The sequence below is a fragment of the Suillus subalutaceus genome (assembly GCF_016647625.1).
Source record: "Suillus subalutaceus strain FC151 chromosome Unknown DFJ58scaffold_43, whole genome shotgun sequence".
NCBI lineage: Eukaryota > Fungi > Basidiomycota > Agaricomycetes > Boletales > Suillaceae > Suillus > Suillus subalutaceus.
Genome location: NW_024540292.1, coordinates 20,707 through 44,537, shown reverse-complemented (window position 1 = coordinate 44,537; position 23,831 = coordinate 20,707). Strand labels below are relative to the sequence as shown.

At 47.9% G+C, this 23,831-nt stretch overlaps 7 protein-coding genes across 7 annotated transcripts; 3 read left to right on the top strand and 4 right to left on the bottom strand.

The window, feature by feature from the left end:
- Positions 1–2,793: 2,793 nt before the first annotated feature.
- DFJ58DRAFT_840777 (CHAT domain-containing protein) lies at positions 2,794–6,360 on the bottom strand (the record flags this gene model as incomplete). Its single annotated transcript, XM_041392642.1, is given in 3 exon segments — positions 2,794–3,069; positions 3,089–3,163; positions 3,565–6,360. The coding sequence occupies 3 exon segments, from the start codon at positions 6,358–6,360 to the stop codon at positions 2,794–2,796; spliced, it is 3,147 nt and encodes a 1,048-aa protein (XP_041244633.1).
- A 2,255-nt stretch (positions 6,361–8,615) lies between these two features.
- On the top strand, positions 8,616–10,561 carry DFJ58DRAFT_337142 (uncharacterized protein). The gene is made up of 14 exons (XM_041379919.1): positions 8,616–8,894; positions 8,953–8,985; positions 9,039–9,058; positions 9,109–9,120; positions 9,174–9,212; positions 9,263–9,305; positions 9,367–9,399; positions 9,498–9,527; positions 9,580–9,606; positions 9,657–9,695; positions 9,744–9,836; positions 9,884–9,950; positions 10,001–10,147; positions 10,208–10,561. The coding sequence occupies exons 1-14, from the start codon at positions 8,813–8,815 to the stop codon at positions 10,407–10,409; spliced, it is 867 nt and encodes a 288-aa protein (XP_041244632.1). The 5' UTR covers positions 8,616–8,812; the 3' UTR covers positions 10,410–10,561.
- A 1,287-nt stretch (positions 10,562–11,848) lies between these two features.
- DFJ58DRAFT_727073 (uncharacterized protein) lies at positions 11,849–13,519 on the top strand (the record flags this gene model as incomplete). The annotated part of the gene is made up of 14 exons (XM_041385440.1): positions 11,849–11,930; positions 11,997–12,029; positions 12,086–12,105; positions 12,157–12,168; positions 12,225–12,263; positions 12,311–12,353; positions 12,418–12,496; positions 12,540–12,574; positions 12,630–12,640; positions 12,700–12,745; positions 12,798–12,890; positions 12,938–13,004; positions 13,058–13,204; positions 13,273–13,519. The coding sequence occupies 14 exons, from the start codon at positions 11,849–11,851 to the stop codon at positions 13,517–13,519; spliced, it is 954 nt and encodes a 317-aa protein (XP_041244631.1).
- A 444-nt stretch (positions 13,520–13,963) lies between these two features.
- DFJ58DRAFT_727072 (uncharacterized protein) lies at positions 13,964–15,464 on the bottom strand (the record flags this gene model as incomplete). The annotated part of the gene is made up of 5 exons (XM_041385439.1): positions 13,964–14,466; positions 14,524–14,627; positions 14,676–15,034; positions 15,082–15,150; positions 15,201–15,464. The coding sequence occupies 5 exons, from the start codon at positions 15,462–15,464 to the stop codon at positions 13,964–13,966; spliced, it is 1,299 nt and encodes a 432-aa protein (XP_041244630.1).
- A 1,988-nt stretch (positions 15,465–17,452) lies between these two features.
- Positions 17,453–18,992, bottom strand: DFJ58DRAFT_784193 (uncharacterized protein). Its single transcript, XM_041389944.1, has 5 exons — positions 18,515–18,992; positions 18,357–18,466; positions 17,991–18,302; positions 17,705–17,940; positions 17,453–17,655 (listed from the first exon to the last, which is right to left on the bottom strand). The coding sequence occupies exons 1-5, from the start codon at positions 18,862–18,864 to the stop codon at positions 17,485–17,487; spliced, it is 1,179 nt and encodes a 392-aa protein (XP_041244629.1). The 5' UTR covers positions 18,865–18,992; the 3' UTR covers positions 17,453–17,484.
- Positions 18,993–19,502: 510 nt separating this feature from the next.
- On the top strand, positions 19,503–21,987 carry DFJ58DRAFT_337038 (histone acetyltransferases subunit 3-domain-containing protein). Its single transcript, XM_041379918.1, has 5 exons — positions 19,503–19,929; positions 20,169–20,301; positions 20,362–20,575; positions 20,625–21,260; positions 21,315–21,987. The coding sequence occupies exons 1-5, from the start codon at positions 19,671–19,673 to the stop codon at positions 21,906–21,908; spliced, it is 1,836 nt and encodes a 611-aa protein (XP_041244628.1). The 5' UTR covers positions 19,503–19,670; the 3' UTR covers positions 21,909–21,987.
- Positions 21,988–22,066: 79 nt separating this feature from the next.
- Positions 22,067–23,753, bottom strand: DFJ58DRAFT_913599 (uncharacterized protein; the record flags this gene model as incomplete). The annotated part of the gene is made up of 7 exons (XM_041395335.1): positions 23,448–23,753; positions 23,399–23,423; positions 23,235–23,319; positions 23,114–23,208; positions 22,737–23,075; positions 22,479–22,683; positions 22,067–22,422 (listed from the first exon to the last, which is right to left on the bottom strand). Exons 1-7 carry the CDS (start codon positions 23,690–23,692, stop codon positions 22,067–22,069), a joined length of 1,350 nt encoding a protein of 449 aa, XP_041244627.1. The 5' UTR covers positions 23,693–23,753.
- Positions 23,754–23,831: the final 78 nt, after the last annotated feature.

The window sequence follows — 23,831 nt, the reverse complement described above, 5'->3', positions numbered from 1 at the left end:
TGCGCAATCAAAGCTGCTGTGTTTGCAGTCTTGCATACTTTGTCGCTCTTGTAACTGCAATCGACTTCTACTTCAATCAGAGCCATGTAGATCACGACCACGGGCAGGAGAGGAGTTTCCTTCATTATAAGAGATCAATAAGAAAAGGGGGCCATAGTATGCAAGGCGGAAGACGAAAGAAGATGGAAAAGAGACAATCGAGGATAACACGAGCACGCGGATGCAACAACAAAGTGACGGGATGGCAATGGAGAGGCGCAAGTCAATAGTGCACAGGGAATTAAAATATTAACTGCGTCGTCGAAGAAAATCGATGAGATTAATAATAATATTAGAATCCCTGTTTATTGTCCGTTGGGGCAAAGCCCTATGATCAATGGACATGACATACGCGAATGTTCTGGCGTCGTGCACTGTGCTCTGCAGTGGTATTAGAGACTTCACCCTCATCGCCGATCGGACGTCACGGCGACTACTTTGGGCCATTCCAAAAAAGGAAATCTTTTCACGCGCACATGAAAATACATGTACATGGCGCATCGTGTGTGCATTTCTTTTTACACGGATTCCAGCTACATTTCAACTGCTTCGCTGCCCACTTGTTTCCCCGTGTCCAGATCCCACACCCGATGACTGTTGTTGTGGGAGCTAGTGACGAGGAGACGGGTACCACAAACGAAAGCTACCTTATGCACTAATTTCTCAAGACCCTTGAGCGTCAGTTCGAGTCTGTGAGGCACTTCCTTTCGAGTTGGCGCTTGGGACGCTGCTTTGTGCGTGCCGGTGATGGCCGCCATTGAATCTTTTTTGATGTCTCGGTCAGCAGGAGCGTCGACGAGGGAGTGGTTACTTGCGCGCACTAAGGTGAGTAGGCACTAAGTTGCATCTCCTACAGGATACTATCCCTGAATCCACATGTCGGGCTTGCTATAGATACGTGATGTCCCGCATGCAAGTTAGAGTTTCAGGAGTAGCGCGGTGGTCGCTTGTAATGTGCTTCGCCCTGTTGCGGCTGATTCAATTTCTCGTCCCATCGATATCTTCTCACATTGAACGAATCATTGGCTCGACGGCTGTGGTAATATCGTAATTTCAGCTAGAGGGAGAAGCAACTTTTCGTTCCTGCCGACATCATTGGCCAGCAAGTACCCTCTCGGTACACTCGATTACACGACTTCTCCTGACCACTCTAAGTTGATTTGGCAACCATACGGACGCGCAGCTCTACATGTGGGCTGGCCAATATACACGCGAGATTATGCATACAAGTTGTCATCGATAGGGCCGTACGGCCTATCATCGAGCGATGACAGAACAATACCGTTGCATGCATTTTCATTGAAGACCACCGCTAACATCAGATTCTTCCTGTGTTTGCGAACTCTACAGCTGTACGAGCTGGTACATATGGGACTGAATCGCGGTTCATGACACTACGGTTAGCGTCGTTCTCACCTGCACAACCAGCCACATCATTAGGCAGACCTTACTCATTTGGCATGTTTAGCTTGAATTCATTGATTTAACTATTCTTAGCCCAGCGGTTAACAGGTTTGAGATCTGTTGGTGCAGGTTCGAAACCTGCCGACATTGGTTTTTCTCCGTGATTGCACCTTGGGCATGAGCTCATGGAGAGGTCATTGAACGTCAACCGTAAGAGTCATGGCCAAGTCGTTAACAGATTCGAAATCTGTTCCTTCCGGATTGTGCAGGTTCGAAACCTGCTGACAATGGTTTTTCTCTGATCACGCCCTGAACATGATCTCACGGAGAGGTCTTCGAACGTCAACCATAAGACTTATGGCCAAGTTGTTAACAGATTTGAAGTCTGTTCCTCCTGGATGGTGCAGGTTCGAAACCTGCCGATAACATTTTTCTCCATGATCTGAATACTGCGTATCATAGTACAATTACATAATGGGACTCGCACTCCACGAAACTCATGTGCTAACCCTACTTGTAGCTTCTACCCCAAATGAAGGGACCGCTCCCTTCTATCGTTGCGTTGCAGGCCACTCCTTCCGACATCGAGCTCCTGCTACTTCGTTCCATAGAGTGGATGACGTTCGAGGACTGCGCTGGAAGAAGCCACCTTCATTTTGCGGTACTCCCTAGGTAAGCTTTTTGTTGAGGCTCCACTATCATGGCTTAATCCATGGCTTCAGGTGACGAGAGGATTTCACTTGCCAAGAACCTTGTGGAGGTGCTTCCCCGTGAACTCGCCTCCATCGACCAATTTGAGGAACGAGTCACAGAATACCTTCACTACAGGCAGTTCTTCACGATCTGAGACAGTCTTGACCACGTCGTTGAGTGTTTGAGTCTACAGGCGTCGATAATGAACCGGGACACCAGAGCTGCTTGGTTAAGCGACTACAAGGGACTCGTCGACTAGGCTTACAATGCCGTTGTGAAACTGCTCACCTCGGTTTTGATGATGCCGGATGAGACAGGAGATCGCCGCGGATATACGTCCCCGAGCTTATACTGCGGCTGCAGGTCATGCTCTACGCTTCTCGAAAGCATGTCCTAAAGTAAGCGTGTCTTCGTATGCAGTGCCTGCAGTCCTAATATATCTTGGACAGGAATCTGAAGCGCGGATTCGAGGTACAAGCTACTATATGATGATTTCTCAGATCTCGATGGTCGGAGGCTTGGGGAGTACCTTGACGCTGTGCGCCTATGATTGACATCCCAGTTCCGCCGCTCGCGACCCAACTCGTTCTCGAGGCTTACCTACAAGTGTTGGAAGTAAGAAATTGTCTTTTATTTTGTTCCGCACTAATATCCCTATCAGGCTGCAGGCCAACGAGAGTTGATCGCCATGTATGCCGGCGCACTGGGTGACAATGCAGTGGAGCGATATGCAATGTTCTTGACCTTGCTCGAACTGATTGCGGACATCAACGAACGTCGATTAGCGTTGACTCGTACACGAGAATATGGTCTAAACGAGTCCCAGAGTAAGCATGTCTTCGTATGTAGTGCCTGCAGTTCTAACACATCTTGTACGGGAATCTGAAGCGTGTATTGGAGCTTGCTAACATTGTTGCGGATTCGAGGTGCAAGCTGTATGATGATTTCTTACATATGGATCGTGGGGAGTACCTTGACGCTGTGCGCCGGGCGACGATAGTTGGGTTGGAAGGGGGTGGATCGGATCCTTTGAAGATTATTCTATTGTAACGAAACATTCTCTACATATTTGTTCTCTATCTTTTTGCGACGCACTTGCTGTAATTTCTACTCATGTGAAAAGGATGATCGATGATCTCTGCATTCTATACCACGCAAAGACTGAGTAACAGAGAGACTCTGTGGGGGTGACTATACCGGACAAAGGCAAAGATGAAGCATACATAAAGTAATGTATAAGACCAAGTATAACGGGCTTGTATCAATATAAGGCGTAATTGACGTACAACAAAAGTATCTTGCAGACATGGTTTAAATAGCTGGGATCTAGATAGGACAGCGGGAGAATGAAAGCAATCGGGGTCACAGAAGATGCAGTGATATAGCGAACGAACCTCAAACTAGCTAGACACCTATGTGAACAAATACGATCTGCTGTTCCAGTGGGATCTTATTGTGCCGCAATTTCTTCACGGCCTTGTGCAACGCCACCGCAGCCCGCGTGCAGTCCAACCTCCCTGAATCATCGACCAGCTTGTCGTAAAAGGCAGACACAACCTGCCGTGCAACCTCGTCGTCGACGGACCACATAGAGCCAATCACACTGCGAAATCCGGAGAATTGCATCGCCGCGGCGAGATGGATAGACTCATCAGGACTCTTCTCATGGCCCACGGTAGTGTGGCAAGCCGATAAGAATGCAAACTCCGGGTTCTGCCAGTTGGATCGGATGATGTCCTTGATCATCAACGGCCCATCACGCATTGCGAAAGAAGATTCAAATGGCTGTTGTCGATTCGGCATTCCGTGGCAGGCCAGGTGAAGCCACTGGTTATGGTTTAGTGCATCGAGAACACCCTGCACTGTTGCGTCACTCTCCTCGAGCGACATGAAGGACGACACGATGGGTACGAGACGCTGAGCTATGGCGGCTAATTCAGGAGCGACGCATCGCAGTTCCTTCCCACTGTCCGGGTTTCCTTGACCAATTGCAACAAAATGTTGAGAAGATGCATATTGAGAGACGCGCTGTCTCGCACGAACGAGTGTTGCCAAAGTAGGAGTATAGGAGGAGATGTAAATCTGTGACAAGTTGTCTCTCTCCCTCTCATAGGGTCCTGCTGCATGTAGAGGAAGTAAAGTAAATTCAGCAGTGGGACACCACCAGATACGCGAGCCGGGGCAAACATTCGACTTCCTAAGGGCTTGGACCACGGGGTCAACGATATGATGCCAAAGCTTGCGGAGAATGCCAACAAGCTTGTTCTGAAGATCGGAAGAACCAAATTGCTCTGCGACAGACTGAAAATCGGAGGACAATTCGGTGACTTGAGCGCGCGTGACATCAATCGGAACGTGGACAGGATTTCGGTCACTCAGGACAATCAAGGCGTCACAATTGTACTGACTAGCATTGACGATGATGACGGGACCCTCTTCAGCGGCCTTCTGTAGGTCTGAGAATTTGGGAGGCAGGAGAAACCGAGATGAGTCAGGGAGCATGCGGATGCGGGAGACGACATCGTTCCATTGGATGGACAGTTGTCGGATTTGTGCGGACTGGTCTCCAGTAGACTGATCGAATGCGGTACGAAGGCGAAAGCTCAGCTGCTTGAATTCTTCCGCCAATGCTCCGCCGGTGTCACCGGGCAGGGAAAGTCCATCGAACGGCGAGCTTAAGCGTGCTAACTGGGTCCAGAATACTGCACGACCTTGCTCCACCAATTCCACAGCAGTTGTCAGCGCACCATGACGAACGCTGCAGGAGAAGGCGTCCACAGCAAGGGACGCCGTAGCCATCCTCACGACATCGAAATGACGTGACGAAGACGACAAAAGATTGACATGCTGATCTAGGAATTTGGATGCAGTTTCATATGCGAGCAATGCAGAACCATGGTTTACCTCTTCAGCTGCGGTAGCCCATGACTTGGCAGCACTAAGATCCGAACGAGAGACTGCATGAGATATGTGTGGGAGTTGCAAGAAGAGGCTAAATGTTTCATCAAGGTCAGGAGGGAGGCTCCGTTGCATGAATCTGTCTCGAAGGCTAGCAGCGAGATTGTTGAGAGACTCTGATCGATGAGAATGACCGGGGGGACGGAGGAGTAATGCAGCTCGATGGAGCTCAATGCGCTCATCAAGGTCAGACGGGACGCCCCGCTGCCTGAATCTGTCTGCAAGGCCGGTAGCAAGATTGTTGAGAGAGTTTGATCGATCAGAATGACCGAGGGGACGAAGGAGTAATGCAGCCCGATTGAGCTCAATGCACTCATCAAGGTCAGACAGGATGTCCCGCTGCCTGAATCTGTCTGCAAGGCTGGCAGCGAGATTGTTGAGAGACTCTGATCGATCAGAATGACCGGGGGGACGAAGGAGCAGTGCAGCCCGATGGAGCTCGATGGACTCATCTAGGTCAGATGGGACGCCCCGCTGCCTGAATCTGTCTGCAAGGCTGGCAGCGAGATTGTTGAGGGACTCTGATTGATCAGAATGACCGGGGGGACGAAGGAGTAGTGCAGCCCGATGGAGCTCGATGCGCTCATCAAGGTCAGATGGGATGCCCCGCTGCCTGAATCTGTCTCCAAGTCCGACAGCGAGATTGTTGAGAGACAACGATCGATCAGGATGCCCGAGGGGACGAAGGAGTAGTGCAGCCCGATGGAGCTCGATGCGCTCATCAAGGTCAGACGGGACACCCCGCTGCCTGAATCTGTCTCCAAGGCCGACAGCAAGATTGTTGAGAGACAACGCTCGATGAGAATGACCGGGGGGACGAAGGAGTAGTGCAGTTCGATGGAGCTCGATGCGCTCATCAAGGTCAGATGGGACGCCCCGCTGCCTGAATCTGTCTGCAAGGCTGGCAGCGAGATTGTTGAGGGACTCTGATTGATCAGGATGCCCGAGGGGACGAAGGAGTAGTGCAGCCCGATGGAGCTCGATGCGCTCATCAAGGTCAGACGGGACACCCCGCTGCCTGAATCTGTCTCCAAGTCCGACAGCGAGATTGTTGAGAGACAACGATCGATCAGGATGCCCGAGGGGACGAAGGAGTAGTGCAGCCCGATTGAGCTCGATGGACTCATCTAGGTCAGATGGGACGCCCCGCTGCGCGAATCTTTTTCGAAGGCTGACGGCAAGATTGTTGAGAGACCGTGGTCGATCAGAATGACCTGGGGGAAATCTCTTCAAAGCCGCTCGACAATGTTCTACATCGTTCGCCATGCTATCATGGTACCACAATCAAATTACAGGGCGAGGGCTGTTAGGAACACAAGGAGGATGAAGCCGAAGAGCTCAAGTGGGCGAAGACGACACTATCATGTTATCCGCCTTCCATCAGCACAAAATATGTTTGAATTGCAATGCACACGCACATGTGTAGAAATTCGAGCAATGAAGTAGTAGAAACCTGTGAGAGGAAATGATATGCTGAGCGCTTGTCGATTACAAGTTGACGAGTTAGTCCTGTTCCGGTGGTCCGACTTCTTCGCTTTCTCGTTGGCGGGCCCGGTACCTTGACAGACTTGGAAAACGCATTTTACTCACTGCAACAGAATCCAGATATTCGTAAAGTTAATGTTCAACGATCGACAAGTGCGTGAAACAATATTGCTATGGCCGGCGGTGATAGCTACATAGGACACACGATCAGACTTCGTCAGGAAGGAGTTGGGCTAGTTTGGTTGTCCAAGAAGGATGTTGCAGGTGCGTTCTTGATGATCTTAGGTCTTCTTAGGCTCGCCCATCACTCGAATAGATCAAGTAGTGCGTTCGAACCACGAGTCACTAACATCCCAAAAATCTATGGATTTCAAGTATGTCCTACAACATATAAGGATTCAAGTTTCTCCGTTCATGCTAAGCTCGAACAGATGTGACAGACAACCTCACTCTTGATAAAGAAGGAACGACTTCTTCTATCAAGGTCACTATGAACTCGTCTCCAATGGCTTTCAAAAGACAGAAAAGCCTGATCAAGTAATCGTGGGGCTTGGTGCGATGGCAAGGTCTTTCGATACTTATGTAGATCTTCCTTCAAAAGCTGCACTTAGATCGAATTGCATGTGTCGTCAAATACTCAGTACATGTAATCTAACGTAAAAGTTCGGAACAGACAGGAAACCTAGCGGCAGACAAACAGGTTTGTCCAGTGCATGCAAGACGCGGGTACCGCCTTATGAGAACTGCAAGGTAGCCGATGTCCTACAGGGAAGGAGATCCGTTACTAGTAGCTGTACTGATACTTCCAGTCTGCAACGTCACTGGGGTGGCTCCGCCGATAACATTGGATGTCCCTGCTGGTGGCGTGCTGCTGCTTGAGGCGCTAGCGTAGGCTTATTGGCAAGGAGGACGTGGCGGCTGCGCCAACTTATGCCTTTTCCACTGCCATTAGCGGTGCGCTACTGCGAGACAATATCAGCATTACGATATGGATATCGAAAAATCGGGAAAACTTATATATTTGCCTCGCGTCACAAAGAGGAATCCTGCGTGGGCAGCTTGGGAGCAGAGAAGCCAGAAAAGGGGTGGTTCTTCATTCCGGATCCCTCGGCATGGCGAGCGTGGTAGCAGCGCAGTTGTTGTGTTCAGGTGGAGAATGTGGATCGAACTGTCAAAGGATGGTGAGGTGTGTACCGACACTAGTACTGTACCATATGCAACTCTCGCGGAAAAACTCCTGATTATTGCCTTCGACGTTTGGCATATCGATAATGTCGTACACACAGCAGAGCAGTTGAAATGTAGCTCGAATCCTAGTATAACAATCGACTGCAGAACCCTCTCCTCACTAAAGTGGGTGTCACGGTCAAACGTCGAATCTTGACCTTTTCCAGTTGCTGACTAATGATCATAGCGCCAGTCTGTTGTTCGGCAAATTCTTCCATTTGATTCCTTCCTCCGAAGCATGCAAGCTTGTACATATTGTCTCACGAACTACCCATGTCACCCACTCCACCTCCTAGTATCCAAGGAATATGAAGACTTTTTCACTCTGATCATATTAATGTTGGTACGCATTGGACTCTGTGAGATTGTCACACGGTTATGTGCCCATGTGCCCCAAGTAAGCAGGTTAATACGCCTCGAAGCATGACGTTGAACCTAAATGCCAAGTATGAGCCCAGACACTGGATACTGGTAGGTCATCTTGAGATAATGATGAACATCAATGCACGCCGGGCCACCGCATTTCTTTTCGATGTGAAATTCGGAAATAATGTTTAGAAGAGATTCAACTACGGCAAAGTCCAGAGGAAGTGACGGTCAGAGCTTTGTATATATATAATTTGGAAGCCAGAGCGATCAGCATTCAAGTTGCGTTTTTTGTCGCCTGTGTAGCTCTGCAAATGTTGCTGATGGACTCATCTCCTTCGCCCGATGGCAAGGACATTGCGAGCTTGTGCAAGGTTAGTTGATATTCGATTCGCAGGAGACACCCATTCTGACGGGCTATGTATAAGTTCGTGCCCACGTATCTGCGAAAGAACATGGAACATGGACTGACGAGGTTGACTTGGATGCCCACAATGCAGGACCATTGGTGACTGCTATTTCAGTAACCAGCCGAATGTATCACAGTGACACTATTTAATACTGGGTTGGTTAATCCTCGAGCCCCACCCACTCTTCCAGCGACAGGCAGTGGTTCCGTCCGTACTACTTACACCCACCCATGTCGACCACAATCACTCTAGAGGAAATCCAAGCTTTGGACGTAGACTTCCTGATAGGTCCAATAATCAAATACATCAGTGGTGGGCCCTTCTGTTTTCCGAGACTGATACGCTTACCTATTATTCGGATGCCATGTAGTTGCTGCTTTAACGCTCTTTACCTGGGAGCTGAGTGAGTGAGCACTCTTGGTGACTTTTATTCTTGATTGTTGACAAAGACACTAGTCTTAACTTTTCCTCACGAGGTAAGTCGTTCATCCGGACCTGAATTATTGCGGAAGCTCAGCAGTGACAGGTTAGACTATGGGTACGTTTTGTTAAGCGGAATTTTGGTTATGTAGTGACGGGGACCACGTGTAGAACGCCAAATGGACGCCTGTAAAAGTTCTATTTTTCGTGGTGAGATAAGATCTGCATATCGATTGGGCGTTTTACCCCATGCTTCTCAGAATCGATACTTTGTACTTGGGACAACTATTCTAATAACATTTTGTGAGTTGTGCACCGAAGTTTGTTATCGACGCTCGGCGCTCATTGCTGTGATGTAATACAGTGACGTTCGATGTTACACCCACATGGGCTATGTGCGTTATCTCACCGATCACTTTTATTACTGATACTAATTCGGAACAGGTGTGAGCTCAGACACTTTTATCCCTTATAACCCCCTCATGGAAATGTCAGGTTCTACAAATACTTTCTATGCTGTCTTCGGTATGTAGTATACTCGATCAAATTCAATCGGCTTTAGTCTGACAATTCCCAGCTTTGTTACTAGTGGCCAACGTCGAAAGTAAGCTCTCTGAGCCATCTGACGTACCACGTACTTACCAAAAGTCTTAGTGATTCTCCAACTTCGGTTATATGCGCTGTACGCCTATGGTGCGTGGCAATGCAAATACTTCTGGTTGATATTGAGATGATATCCAGATAAGAGAATCGTCCTCCCTGTGTCGGCATTGTTCGTTGCGGTTTTCAGTGGCATGATGGTGATGGCAGTGTTCATACACCAGTATGAACAGAGTGAGCTTCATCAATATTACCAAGTATGTACACTGATCAAAGTTTAGATCACAAAGCTCAGATCTTTGGCATATGTGCCATAGTTGAGTCCGTGGATTGGCTGTATCTTTTCTGGTACTTACTCCATGGACTGTCTTTGCGACCTGCTCCTCATTCACCATTAGGGTACCAATGATGTGTTTAGACTTTGTTCTTGTCCTGTTAGCGGGCTACAAATCTCTTCAGCATTATTCCCAAGTACCGGACAAGACTTGGTTTGGTGCACGTCTTATGCGTGTCTTCGCGCGAGACTCGATTCTTTATTTTCTCTGGTGAGAGCACATGCAACACAGTGGGTCGATTCTGATCCAAGTACTGCTTTCTATTTTTAGTAACTTTTTGACATACCTATTCAACTCCTTGCTGGGCAAATCCGGCCCTGCTGAGTATTACTCACTTGGCACGATCATGGTCGCAATTATCCCACCTATATCGGCGAACCGTCTCCTCATCAACATGTATGACTCGGCACATGCCAAGAAAGAGAGAGATGCAACGAGGTCTGTCGTTCGCATCCATCCTTCACCAGTGTGATTGGCATGATGGTCAGAGTACACGAAGACATAGAGAGATCGCATTCATGAGTATAGAGGGTCGGGAACGGCTGACTGATGGGGCGCGTCTTACATCAGGGCATTCGCTGATTCAGAGATGCAACTAGGGCACTGGGGGTCCTTAGACTAGACCGCATTGTCTTCCATAGAGTATACTATTAATAAGACACTAACTGGAATCAAAAAAAGGTATGGAGGGTCCACTTGAGTTCGATTATATCAGTACTACCAAGCTCACATAGGTGATTCTATGATCAAAATGCTTGTCTCGAGCAGTTCTTCAAGTGTGCTTGACCAAGTCTCGATGTCAATTCAATCAGACGTTCTACTTAGGAACACTGAAGATGCTGGAAGAATCCGGTCAATGCGCAGAAATACCGAGTTTGAAGCACTAGTTTTTCTGAACTTTTGACGCATTTTCACAGTACTGGGGCCCAAACCGGAGCTACACGGACCTCCATACTTCAAGTTGCTTTATTCGCGTCTTGCATACTTTGTCTGATTTCTAATTAATGAATTGCATCCTCTGGTTACTATACTAGTACTATGATTCGACTCACAGTACTAGGGCCCGAATCAGAGCTGCACGGACCTCCATCCGCAATCAAAGTTGCTGTGTTCGCAGTCTTGCATACTTTGTTGAAATGAATTACATCCTGTAGTTATTAGTACTATTCTGGCTATCCCCTTGTCCCCTTGTTTGACGCTTGTCAGCCGGCATCAGCTATTGTGGAGCTTTTTTTGGTGGCTTAGCTGCTTAGCGCCCATACGTATTATGGTGGTGGAAGGTGACTCCAAAATGTGTTGCTTCCGAATTTATAAGTACGGATCATAATTTGGGCCAAGAACTCACGTCAACACGGCCACTGGTGTTAGTAGGCAACTTCTTGTAGACATGGTTTCATGTGTCATAAATCAAGCTAATCAGCGATTTCCAGTTCCATCGTACAATGATTAATCACATTGATTTACATAAATCATGTAAGATTGATATTCAGAAGTGATAGAGCAAAGCTGCCGATGCTGTAACTGAGAAGAGTTCGAGCCGCTTTTGCTGCCTGTGCAGCGCTGCAAATGTTGCAGTACTTGCCAATGACTTGTCACCCTCCGAGTTCGCCTAGCGCGGGTTCGTGCAAGCTTACCGTTGCAAGTCAGTTGAGAGGTATTCATTCTGACAATCGATTGCCCGGACAATATATACTAGGCCGGTGATCACTTATCTGCGATAAATGGATGATCATGATCATGAGACACGGACCTGGCATGGCCCAGAGGTCAATATTAATCTCCAAGGCTGCATCGCCACTTTCAAGTTCATTTATAAAATTGCTATTTAATAACTGCTTTCAGATCCCCGAGTCCCGCCCGCTCTTTTCTCCAGCGATAGGTCGTCCATACCCTTCCATACCGCACCCGCCCATGTCGACCGTTATCACTCCAGAGGAAATCCAAGCTTTCGACCTAGACCTCCTGACAGCCCCGACAATCAAATACATCAGCAGTGAGCCCGTTTAAATCCTTGAAACCAATATGTTCACCTACTAAGTATCATTCAAATGACATGCAGTTGCTGCTTTGACGCTCTTTACGTGGGACCTCGGTGAGCGAGCCCAGAGTCTTTGTGTTATTATTTGGGATCATTGACAGGACCATTAGTCCTAACTTTTCCTCACGAGGTAAGTTTATTTATCAAAATTTTAACTGTCGTAGAAGTTCAATGGTGACAGGTTAGATTATGGGTATGTCTGCTCAAGTATAGTATGTTGGCTAGCAAGATGACCATGACTTCTTGCAGAACACCAGATGGACGTTTACAAAATTTCTGTTTTTCACGGTGAGAATGAGTGCATAGGTCGTGCGTTTTTACTTGACGCCCCCTAGAATCGATACTTCGCGTTTGGAACAGCTATCCTAATGACATTCTGTGAGTTGTGCGCCAAAGTTTGGTGTACCCGTGTATCAATGCTCATTGCTGACATGCAATGTAGTGACGTTCGACGTCACACCAACCGATGCTATGTGCGTTGTCTCGTCGTTTTCTGTTGCTAATGCTCATTCAGAACAGATGTAAGCTCAAAAATTCTCAGCCCCTATCTTTCCTTCATTGAAGATCAGGTTCTGTAAATGCGTTCTTTGCCGTCATTGGTATGTAGCATGCTCATCCACGGGCACCAGTCTATTCAACTCTGACGCAACTCAGCATTATTACTGGTAGCGAATATTCAAAGTAAGGTTTCCGAGCCGTCTAAAATATGATGTACCCATCGAAGCCCCAAGTGATTCTCCAACATCGAGTATTTGCGCTGTACGGATATGGTACGTGATCATGCAAATATTTACTTCCGGTTTGTACTTGAATGATATTCAGACAAAAAGATTGTCGTCCCCGTGTCGGTGCTGTTCATCACGATCTTCAGCTTTATGATGATGATGGCAGTGATTGTATACCTGTATGAGAAGGGTCAGCTTCGTTAATATTTTTGAGTATATGCACTGACCAAAGTTTAGACCACGAAGCCCAGATCTTTGGTGCATGCTGTTTGCTTGGATCCGTGGATTGGCTATATCTCTTTTGGTGCTTACGTTCATGGAATATTATCGTGACCCTCACTTCATTCACCTCTTCAGGGTACCCATGATGGGCTTGGACTTTGTTCTTGTCGTGTTGGCAGGCTACAAATCTCTTCAGCACTATTTCCGAGTACCAGACAAGACCTGGTCTGGTGCACGTCTTATGCGTACCTTTGCGCGAGACTCCGTCCTTTATTTTATTTGGTGAGAGTACATACTACATGCAATGCAGCAGGCCGGTTCTGATCGAAGCACTGCTTCGCTATTTCTAGCAACTTTTTAATATATCTATTCAGCACCTTGCTGGGCAAATTCGGTTCTTCTGTGTATTATCAACTTGGTGCGATCACGATTACAGTCGTCCCACCTGTATCGGCGAACCATCTCCTCATCAACTTGTATAACTCTGCACACGACGAGCAGCCCACTTGGACGATGGCCTCAGAAGTTAAAACTTCCCTGCAACTTGCGAGAGACACGTCGAGGTCTGTCTTTCGTACATCCGACGAAGTTATTTGACAATGATATGATGCTCAGAGTACACCACGAGGCCATAGAGCTTTCATTCGTGAGTATGAAGGGTTCCGAGTGGATGGATGCGTCATTGTTTGAATGATATCAGTCGGGTTGGGAGGCTTTGTACTATATGGTTTACGAGTCCGTGCCTAAATACGAGACAATCTCGAAGCACAATACCAGTAGTACTTGCCCTACTAGATCCACCAGAGCGGAGTGAATAGGTAGTGCATATATATCGGGGTCAAAACCTCTGGACCACAATAAGTCGGTCAATGACCGAGCTAGAACTAGTGAGGTGAAGACCTGTCACGAACTTCAATAAACATCAGAACAGGGCGGACATGAAACTCACTGCACAACAAAAGAATAACACTAATAATATGCCAAATATTATAGAGAATTTTAACCACCCAGATGCACGTAGGAGACAGAGAAATAAAATCACTATCGGGACCGTGATGAGAATGAACGTAACCATGACAAGTTTGGGGGAAGGTTCGCTTTTGTGCAGGTACGAGTTCGCAGATGCCGTGTGAAGAGCAGTCGAGAGTCGGGAGACAAATATAGACCCAACGCTGCCAGGGAGTCCTGTTCTCCCGCATTATAAAAATATAGACAGTAAGATTCGCCCCACTCACCACTGATAGCGATAGCAAGAAGGGGGAACCCTTTATAGCGAGAGACGAACATATCAAGCACAATGCCACTAGCGCAAGAAATCGCCATTGCGCCAAAAAGTGGAATCCAGCCCTGGTAGAGCAAATCCTTGACACTTTTGTTACGCTTCACCAGGAGAACACATATCGTGGCGGAGAGAATAGTCAATATGCTACAAATGAGAGGAATGGGAGTATTGACGACATTAATGAGGATAGAGGAAATGGCGCCAAGAAGACTGAGTGTGAGTAGGTCCCCAAGGCCCGATGCTATCGGTGGCGCAATATTATCTGGAAATGTTTAGAATAAATGCTGAATACAATGCCAGTATCACTTGCCTGGGTCACGGCCATACCGTCGACAGACGATAACTAGGAAAGACATAAAGACACCGAGGATAATGCTCGACAAGCATGTGGATGTCATAGCTGAAGAGGCCACCATCGCGAATCTGAGATTGAATTAACCATCACGCACTAGATGCGATAACCACACATACCTGACTGAACCCGATTGCTGATTGTCACCTAGAGGCAACGACGGTCTGGGTACCCTAGCAGTGAGCGATGAAGTGCTATTCTGTGGAAAGGGGTCTACAGGACTCGAATACTGTGGGACAAAAAGACCGAGAAGCATTGCGACACAAGCTGCGACAAATGCGACGACAGTAGCTTGCACCTGTAAGAGTGCCAGATTACCACCCACGATCTTGCGTTGTGCGCCCCTGTCGTCTAGTCCGCCCATATTAGCCGCAGTTCCCAATCTAGCAGAAAGATTCATCTCTAAGTTGCCTTTGAGATTTAAGACAACAGGAACGATCATTATTAGCTCATCAATGGTGCGCATTGCCCGCCAACGCTATAGACACATCAAATCGAGACCTTAGACATCACCGCCGTACTCACTGACACACGGTCAAGGAGTTCCCCAGTGAATAGAAGGCTTATGGTAGTCATAAGAAGCGTGGGTGCACACTTTTTAAGCAATCAGAGGGATTTCTGCTTTGCAAGTTCTATCCACGTACTTCGACAACAAGGCTGCCAACTTGTGACCAGACACTTCCAGAAGGTATCCGTTCGGGTCCCCTGGTTCTTCCGCCTGAGCCCAATAAAGCGGCACTACCATCGTTTCTGATCTCTATATCATCATCAATGTCCTGCGAATCGTATGTGGGCGTCCTGTAGCCCGTCTGTGGTTTGACCAGAATTCCCTGCAGGGTATCTAATCCGATGTCGTCGCCGACATGTTGCAGAGGCGATTCTATTTCATTTGTGGAGGGCTCTTGCATGGTTTTTTTCTGAGCTCTAGCGAGTCCCAGTCCAACCAGAATGTAATCAACGACACTAGGCGGTCGAGGGAAAGTTGAGGATGTTAGATCTTCCTACGGCATACAGCGTGGACATCGACCAAACTGGGCGATACACAGGTTACGGGCCCCATACCAAATATCTAATTTGGGCGTCAACCTAGGAGAACGTCAGGACATGTATGCCAGGGGCGATGTGGGAAAATACCTTCTGTAAGCGACGACAAGACGTATATGGTGTCAGCGATTAGATTTTAATATGATCTGGTTCTCACCTGTTTGATCATCCCTAGGTTAGGCGCAAGACTTGGTTGCCGAAAATCCTGACATACCAAGTAACCACCGAACTCGTCATCAGTGCTGCCATGTTTTTCATACTGTGTCCTATGCTGCACCTTCGCTGGCACAGTTTCCCCTTTTCAAGAATACCTTGGAGACTATCCCCCTGACAATTGAACTTGAAGTGCTGGGGGCTTGCTTAGACTGCTTCGACAGAAGTCACTAGGACGGGGTAAGAATGCCGGAGAAGACGAGATGACCATCAAGGAATCTATGAGACAGAGTAAGAAGAAGATGATGGAAAATGCAAAGGCGAGAAAGAAGGTGAATGGTACCTGGTACATCAGATAGCTGGAAGAGCTTATTTTCGCCGCTGATGACACGGCTGGTGATTGAGCAGACCGAAGTCTATTGATGAGCATACCACAACCACATGACGCATTTGAGCATAAGTAAAAAGAGACTGTGGGATGACGCACGTAGCCGACATCTAATTTCTCGTAGTTAGACCTTATAAAGTTGTCCCTTCTTTTCAAGATCACCACCGCTGTGACGTCGAACGTCACTGCAATCAGTAATCAATATAGACCCAAAGGTATGGCACCACGACCAAACTTCAGTGTATAGTTCAGAAACAAAATCTCCTTAGGGTCCTAGAGATAGCTGTCCCGCCGACAAGCGCGAAGGATCAATTCTGTGAAGTATGAAGCAAAACGGTCGATCAATATGCACCATCACAGAGATTTTACAAGCATCCGTCTGCTGTTCGCGTAGCAACACGTACACTTTAACTAGACGTACCCACAATCTTTATCGCCAATTTTATTAGACGAAACGACTGTTTCCCTTCTTCTAAAGGTCTGGCTCGGGGAGGCCATATCACCGGGCAACAGTTGGGTCCGATCAGAAAATCACCCCGTGCGCGTGAGGAACTAGTGAAGCCTTGTCACAGATGCGGCGAGGGGCAAAAAGGGCTCATTCACATGCGACAATAATAGGGAGCCTTTATTTGGGTTTCGAACTCCGCTGGGACAACTGGCCATGTCCTCCTATGCATTGGATTTGAATTTGGTACCGTTTTTCTAGCTATATATATGGACTCCATCTTCCTTTATCCCTCTTCGCTTTTTCATGCACATATATGAGCCTCGTTCACGCCTGTTTGCGTACGGTCTTTGTGTTATTTCAACGGTTGAAGTAACGCAAAGGGGGTGCTCACTGGCATAGATCTACTACAGAGCGGGAGTAATCTGCTTTTGCCGTTGCAAACTCTTGTCGGGTTTCTCTCCCATCTTGGCAGGGAACCTGATAAAGGGAGGGAACTGTCTACTCAGTCAACTTGATGTGGAGTAGGCCGCCCGGCATATTGGTCTTTTTGCCTTATCCCCCCCATTGCCTTTGCTCACGTGGATGCCTTTAAGCTGCTACCTCTTCTTTCCAATGCCACTTTCCTCACCTTGAGGCGTCGCTCTGCAGCTTCTACAATCTAGGATCCGAGGTCACTTTGCTGCGTCCCTCTCACCCCTACTGCCATGGGAATTGCAGCTCATCTCGGCTCTCTGTTGCACAGGTTGGGGGCGCTATCAGGGCTTCCACCTAAAAGCTATTTGCTTCAATAAAGCAAACATTTCCTTTTGTTCTCGCTACCACTACTCAGACCGCTGTACGACAGCAAACACAAAGTATTTATCACAGCTTTGTGTAGTATTTGCAATAATGGGATTTACAAATTCGTACCCAAAAGCGAGACGATCTCGAAGCACAATACAAGGAGTAATTGCCCTACCAGATCCATCAGGGCAGAGTGGATGGGTAGAGCGTATGTATCGGGGTCAAGGTCTTTGGACCACAAAAAATTGGTCAACAACCGAGCTACAACTAATGAGGTGCAGACCTGTAGTGTACTTCAGTAAACATCAGGGCAGGGCGGACCTGAAACTCACTGCACAACAAAAGAATAATACTGATAATATCGCAAATATGATAGGTAATTTTAACCACCCGAATGCGTGTAGAGTAAAGAGGAACAAAATCTCTATGGGAATTGTGATGACGGTCAACGTGACCATGACAAGTTTTGGGGAAGGTTCGTTTTTGTGCAGGGACGCGTTTGCAGATGCTGCATGAAGAGCAGTCGAGAGTCGGGAGACAAATATAGATCCAACGCTGCCAGGAAGCCCTGTTCTCCTGCGTTATAACAATATAGGCAGTAAGATTCGCCACACTCACCACTAATAACGATAGCAAGAAGAGGGAATCCTTTATAACGAGAGGCAAACATATCAAGTACAATACCAGTGGCGCAAGAAATTACCATTGCACCAAAGAGTGGAATCCAGCCCTGGTAGATCAGATCCTTGACACTACTGTTACGCCTCACCAGGAACACGCAAAACGTGGCGGAGAGAATAGTGAGTGCGACACAAATGAGAGGAATGGGAGTATTGACGACGTTGATCAGTATGGAGGAAATGACACCAAGAAGGCTGAGTGTGACCAAGTCTCCGAGACACGATGCTATTGGGGGCGTAATATTATCTGAAAGTGGAAGAATTTTAGCGTACATGTAAATACAAGCCCAGCATCACTTTCCTGGGTCACGCCCAAACCGTCGGCACATGATAACCAGAAAACACATGAAGGAACCGAGGGAAATGCTTGCCAGACATGCGGACATCATAGTTGAAGAGGCCACCATCGTGAATCTGTCATGAGATTAACTAACACGCGCTCGATATGAAAACCGCACATACTCTATCAAACCGGACTTCGGTTTCCCACCTAGAGGCGGTGGCGGCCGAGGCACCCTAGCAGTCAGCAATAGGGTGCTGTTCTGTGGAAAAGGGTCTACAGGGCCCGAATATAGCTGCGGGACGAAAAGACCGAGAAGCATTGCGACACAAGCTGCAACAAATGCGACGACAGTAGCTTGCACTTGTAAGAGTGCCAGATTACCACCCACGATCTTGCGTTGTGCGCTCCTGTCGTCTAGCTCGCCCATATTGGCCGCAGTTCCCATTCTAGCAGAAAGATTCATCTCTAAATTGCCTTTGAGATTCAAGACAACAGGAACGATCATTATAAGTTCATCAATGGTGCGCATTGCCCGCCAACGCTACAAGCACATCAAATCGAGACCTTAGACGTCACCACCGTACTCACTGACACACGGTCAAGGAGTTCCCCGGTGAATAGGAGGCTTATGGTAGTCATAAGAAGCGTGGGTGCACACTTTTTAAGCAATCAGAGGGATTTCTGCTTTGCGAGTTCTATCCACGTACTTCGACAACAATGCTGCCAACTTGAGACCAGACCCTTCCTGTGCCAGACAGTATCCGTTCGTTCCCCCTGGTTCTTCCACCTGAGCCCAATAGAGCAGCACTACCATCACTTAGATGCTCTGCATCGTCGTCAAAGTCCCGCAAGTCATATTCGGCCAGTCCTATAGCTTGCCCGGGGTGTGACCAGAATGTCTTGTAAGGTGTCTAATTCCATGTTGTCGCCGTCTTTGCCATCGACGTGTTGCAGAAATGACTCTGTTTCATTGCCTGGGTCCTCTTGCATGGTTTATGTGCTCTAGCGAGTCCCAGTCAATCCAGAAAAAGAACTTGTGTGGTCAAGCAACTGTGGTCACTTAGGCTTGTGCTGAAAGTGACGATTGTGGATCACGTGGGAAAAGAGATTATGTAAACAACGACAAAACGCTTGGTATTGAAGGTGTCAGCGTTAAACCTTAGCAAGGTCTGGTTCTCACCTAGTTGCTCGTCACTAATCTGGCACACAGAGTATCTTCTGCTCTGCATCGGTTACGCGCGAGACTGCAGTAACCGGTCACTGGCTTTGTCCTGTGGTTTTGGTTGCCAAATCCTGACGTGCCTAGTAGCTACCGAACTCGTCGGAAGCGCTACTATGTCGTCCAAACTGCTTCACTATCCTTCACCTATTCCGACGCGGTCTCCCCTCTTCAAGAGTCCTTCGGAGACTGTCCCCCCGACAGATGAACTTGAAACGCTGCAGGCAGAGCTTAGATTTCTTCGGCAGAAGTCATTGGAACGGGCCAAGAGGGCCGGAGAAGACTTGAGGACTATCGAGGAATCTATGAGGCGAATCAAGGAGAGAGAGAAAGGCAAGGCAAAGGCGGTAGAGAAAGTGAAGCGTGAACGCCCTTGTATGTTTTTTGTTTTATCTGTCTTGGTTTGAATTTTGGCTCATGAATCTTAATCTCTCTTCCCCGGTCCACATTTTATCACTACTCAATCGACGGTTGAAAAATCCCCCAAATCTGTACATATACCGGACGTCAAATTCTCGTGGTATCCCGTTCGATCTGATGGATGCCATGCTCATGTTATTACTTCACGAACACTCCCAATCTGCCACGGTCTCGCCACAATGACGATATTGCAGTCACCCCAGCTTTAGATGGGGACGAACACGATCTTTCTTCCTCTGTCAATGGCTCTGTAAGGGCTCGAGCACCCTCGATACCGGTTTCTTCCTTCCCTCCCTCTTCTAGGGCATCACTGGACCCTCGAAGATCGTAAGTTCAAAGCCGAAGTTCCGGATGCATAGTCTCATCATTTCTCCAAACTTCCGTTAGAATACCGGATGACATCAAGAAAAAAAAGAAGAAACGTAAACGAGATGAAGATAGTGACCTCGACCAGGGTAATCTACAGAGACCATCCATAGAGACCGTGATTCAGATTCTTCGTACAGATTCCGGCCGCGCTGTGAAAACCTTGCCGGGCCCTTCTCTCAGTGTCCCTCTCAAAACGTCGAAATCACTAGGATTTGTGGCAAATCACGTCAAGGTATTTGATCTGCATTCTCTTGCACTCTATCGTTTCATTGGCGTCCTAGTCTTCATTCACACCCGACTTCACACTTCCACCCTCCACAGTACTACTACCCACCCGTCCTCCGATACCCCCTCCACCCGTTGCCGGTCCCAGTAATGCAACGGATGTCACCGAAGATTTCAGTAAGCTCAAACCGCCAGCGCAAACTCTCGTCAATACCTTCTACTCAAGCATTGAGCCTTGGATACGAGGGATTAAAGAGGAGGACGTTGGTTTTCTTGAATTTACTGCGGATGAAGTTGAGCCTTATGTGATACCGAAACTGGGCAGGCATTATTTGGAAGTATGGGATGATGCCGATATGGCCATGTATGGTGGGCCATTGCCTGGGTTTTCGTCTGGTCGATTGGGTGAGAGCTCGACGTCAGCACCGAAATGGGACCCATCGACCCTGATGGAGGCAGACCTGTTGACGGAGGAGCGCAGTCACGGGCCCTTGACAGAGCGATTAATGAGTGCCCTTTTGCCAATGCCAGATTCGACAGTGTGGAAGGGTGTCAAGGCTGCTGAGGACGCTATGGAGGGCAGACCGGGCGGAACTGGTGCTGCAGCTGCGAAGCGGGAGAAAGTCAATGTAGTTGATTTGGAGGAGAGGGTTCAGGATACGATGCGGTTCCATGGATTACTCCATGAGCCGGTGAGTATGCTTACTGGTTTTATGACGGGTGTTTCACTCATAGCCCTGTTGTAGCCCGATTTTTCGACGAAAGTCGACGACCCAATTGCGACAGCTCTCAGGCATGCCCAGCGTCAATTACGGACCGTGGTGGCCATGAACAAGGCCAGGAAAGAACGTCTTGCTGCTATTGCTCGTGATCGGCTCGGTTATCAGGAATATCTGGACCTCCGTTCCGCCCTTGATAAAAGCATAACGAGCTCCTACTCGAAAGTCCAGAAGAAGGATGAACCGAAGCTGAATAAAAAGAAAAAGAAAATATCAGAGGTTAACGGGAGCGTGAACGGGACCACTTCTGGTGCCAGCGCGCCTAAACCTTCACCTGCAGCACTTGGACTTGGTCCGGATGATGATCTTCATCTCGTAGTGCCAGAACAGTTGCAGCAACTCGTGGAGACCCGGCGGCAGTGGGTAGCAAGCGTCGGGGAGATTTTTGACGAGAAGGAGAGGGAGTGTCCTGGCCGAATATGGGACCTTCCGCGACGAAGCATTTATGAAGGGCTTGAAGACGCTATCCGCCACGATCTGGCTCGGTCGTTACATCCTCATAGTACTGCATCAGATCAACGGACTACTCAGGGAAATGGAGATGAGATGGATGTTGGATGACATAGGAGACAGTAGAACTTTGCCTATCGTAATCTATCCTATTCTCCCCGTGGATTACACAGTTTCTTGTACACTGCCTTTCCACATTACATGCGCGTTTAATTACTCCTGTACTATCCAGAAGCATTACACCTAAGACGTGATCACAGCCTCAGTATTCACCCTACATACTTCGTTATTTTGGGTTTTTTAACCGTTATCTTACGAGGCGTCTCTCCCTCAACTTTACGTTTCCTGCTCTTCAACTCCTTTACCATAAACTCTTTTGTCGTGCGGGGTGACCCTCCAAAACTAGAGCCAGCATCACCGCCCTGTGCTTGGCCGTCAGTATCCATACTCGCATGGTCACTATTTATTGGGGGCTTGGCTCCGTATGGCACGAAATGATGCTTGAGTAATTCTTTTGGATATGAGGGGCGAGGAGGATTTTGGTGTAGAATGGATGGGTGCTCCGGAGGGCTCGCTCTTGATGGCTGGGCTGAAACAACAAGATGACGTGCAATCTCTTTTGGCGCTAAGCATGGGACGCTCAGAAATCATTCGTATAACTTCACACAACAAATCACCCACCTATGTACAGCTTGCCCCTTTTTTTCTTTCTGGGAAGTAAACACGACAGTCCTCTCAGTTCCTCTGCTCTAGCGAAATCCGTATCATCGTCGCCCATCGACCATATATCATAGACAGCGCTCTTCCGCGACAAGCTACCGACCTGATCGCTCCGTGAGGACGAGGGCGCATCAATCTCCAGTCCGTCAAGATGTTGGGGTTTGACCTATAGCAAGCATATCATAAAGCTACTAATCATGCATTCTGACGGACGCTTACTGAGTCTGGAACACGTATTAGCCATATTTCTAGATCATCATCCTTCTGAACGGAGTCCCAGTCGAAAGTCTCGGTTTCGAATGCATGGTCCAATAATTTAGAACCAGGCGGAGGTTTGTAAGCCCAATGTGGGTTTTCTCCTTCGTTTTTGCCATTATCGGTGACAGTGACTGGCTGCGATTTTGACTTTTTCTTTGAAGTCTCTTTGATTTTGTTTTTTGAGGCTTTAGATGCTATTTGCGCTGGTTCTAGAGATGACATGTTTTTGATAGCAGTGACGGACCGCGGGTTGGTCTCCTGTTTGAGAACCAAATAGAAGGAAGATGCTTGTTCCCGAGTCTTTATGTATGTTATGCTATGGACCACAATGACCAAACCGTGACGATGAGAAGGTGTTCGCCTCTTTTGGATTGTTCCAATTGTTTGGCAAAGGCTTTAGAAATAAACAACGTGATTGCCCAATCATACCCGGCTGAGTTCAAATTGTCATCGCTTAACCTTTAACGTTCGGCAGGCACCCGGCCATCCCAGTACCCACGCCCACTCCGTTCGGTTGATCATCGAAAGGCGAGTGCACTCCTTGCTGTAAGTGTAGCTCGTTCGTAATGATCAGACTAACTTAAACCATTACTGGCTTGCACGTTCGCAGTTATTCGACTCACCAACTCCAAGTAGTACTCCCAGCGCCTCCCATAAGACTACACTACACACCGAAAATAGTGTTGAAATTCACGATCGAGACTTGTGCAATCAGTATGAAAGGAAATCTTTGCACCGAGGCATCCGATTGTATGGCCCTCGTGAACCATTTCTACAGTGCCAGTGATAGACACTGCAAGGGATCGATATCTGAAAGCTGCCATGAGCAATGTATCAGAATCAGACAGATAATCCTCATCGAGGTCATCGTCGTCATCATCATCATCATCATCATACAGCACAGCCGAGAGCCCCATGAGGAGCTGAGCCTACCCTGCGAGATGTGCTTGAAGTTCAGCCTGTGTTAGTTGTAGTGTGCACCATGCTTGAATTCACAACACAGGTCGTGGTTACGTCGGGACTCGGCATGCTCTCGGCAGCGCTGCGGACCTTTTA

Excerpts from the sequence above, each read along its gene's own strand:
- DFJ58DRAFT_784193 (XM_041389944.1), bottom strand. The coding sequence starts at position 18,864 with ATGCGCACCATTGATGAACTTATAATGATCGTTCCTGTTGTCTTGAAT. Across the intron at positions 18,467-18,514 it reads CCGAAGTCCGGTTTGATAGA|ATTCACGATGGTGGCCTCTT; the intron begins GTATGTGCGGTT and ends ATCTCATGACAG. Across the intron at positions 18,303-18,356 it reads CCGACGGTTTGGGCGTGACC|CAGATAATATTACGCCCCCA; the intron begins CAGGAAAGTGAT and ends TTCTTCCACTTT.
- DFJ58DRAFT_337038 (XM_041379918.1), top strand. The coding sequence starts at position 19,671 with ATGTCGTCCAAACTGCTTCACTATCCTTCACCTATTCCGACGCGGTCT. Across the intron at positions 20,302-20,361 it reads TCACTGGACCCTCGAAGATC|AATACCGGATGACATCAAGA; the intron begins GTAAGTTCAAAG and ends AACTTCCGTTAG. Across the intron at positions 21,261-21,314 it reads ATGGATTACTCCATGAGCCG|CCCGATTTTTCGACGAAAGT; the intron begins GTGAGTATGCTT and ends GCCCTGTTGTAG.
- DFJ58DRAFT_337142 (XM_041379919.1), top strand. The coding sequence starts at position 8,813 with ATGTCGACCACAATCACTCTAGAGGAAATCCAAGCTTTGGACGTAGAC. Across the intron at positions 9,306-9,366 it reads AACTATTCTAATAACATTTT|TGACGTTCGATGTTACACCC; the intron begins GTGAGTTGTGCA and ends GATGTAATACAG. Across the intron at positions 9,837-9,883 it reads CATACACCAGTATGAACAGA|ATCACAAAGCTCAGATCTTT; the intron begins GTGAGCTTCATC and ends ATCAAAGTTTAG.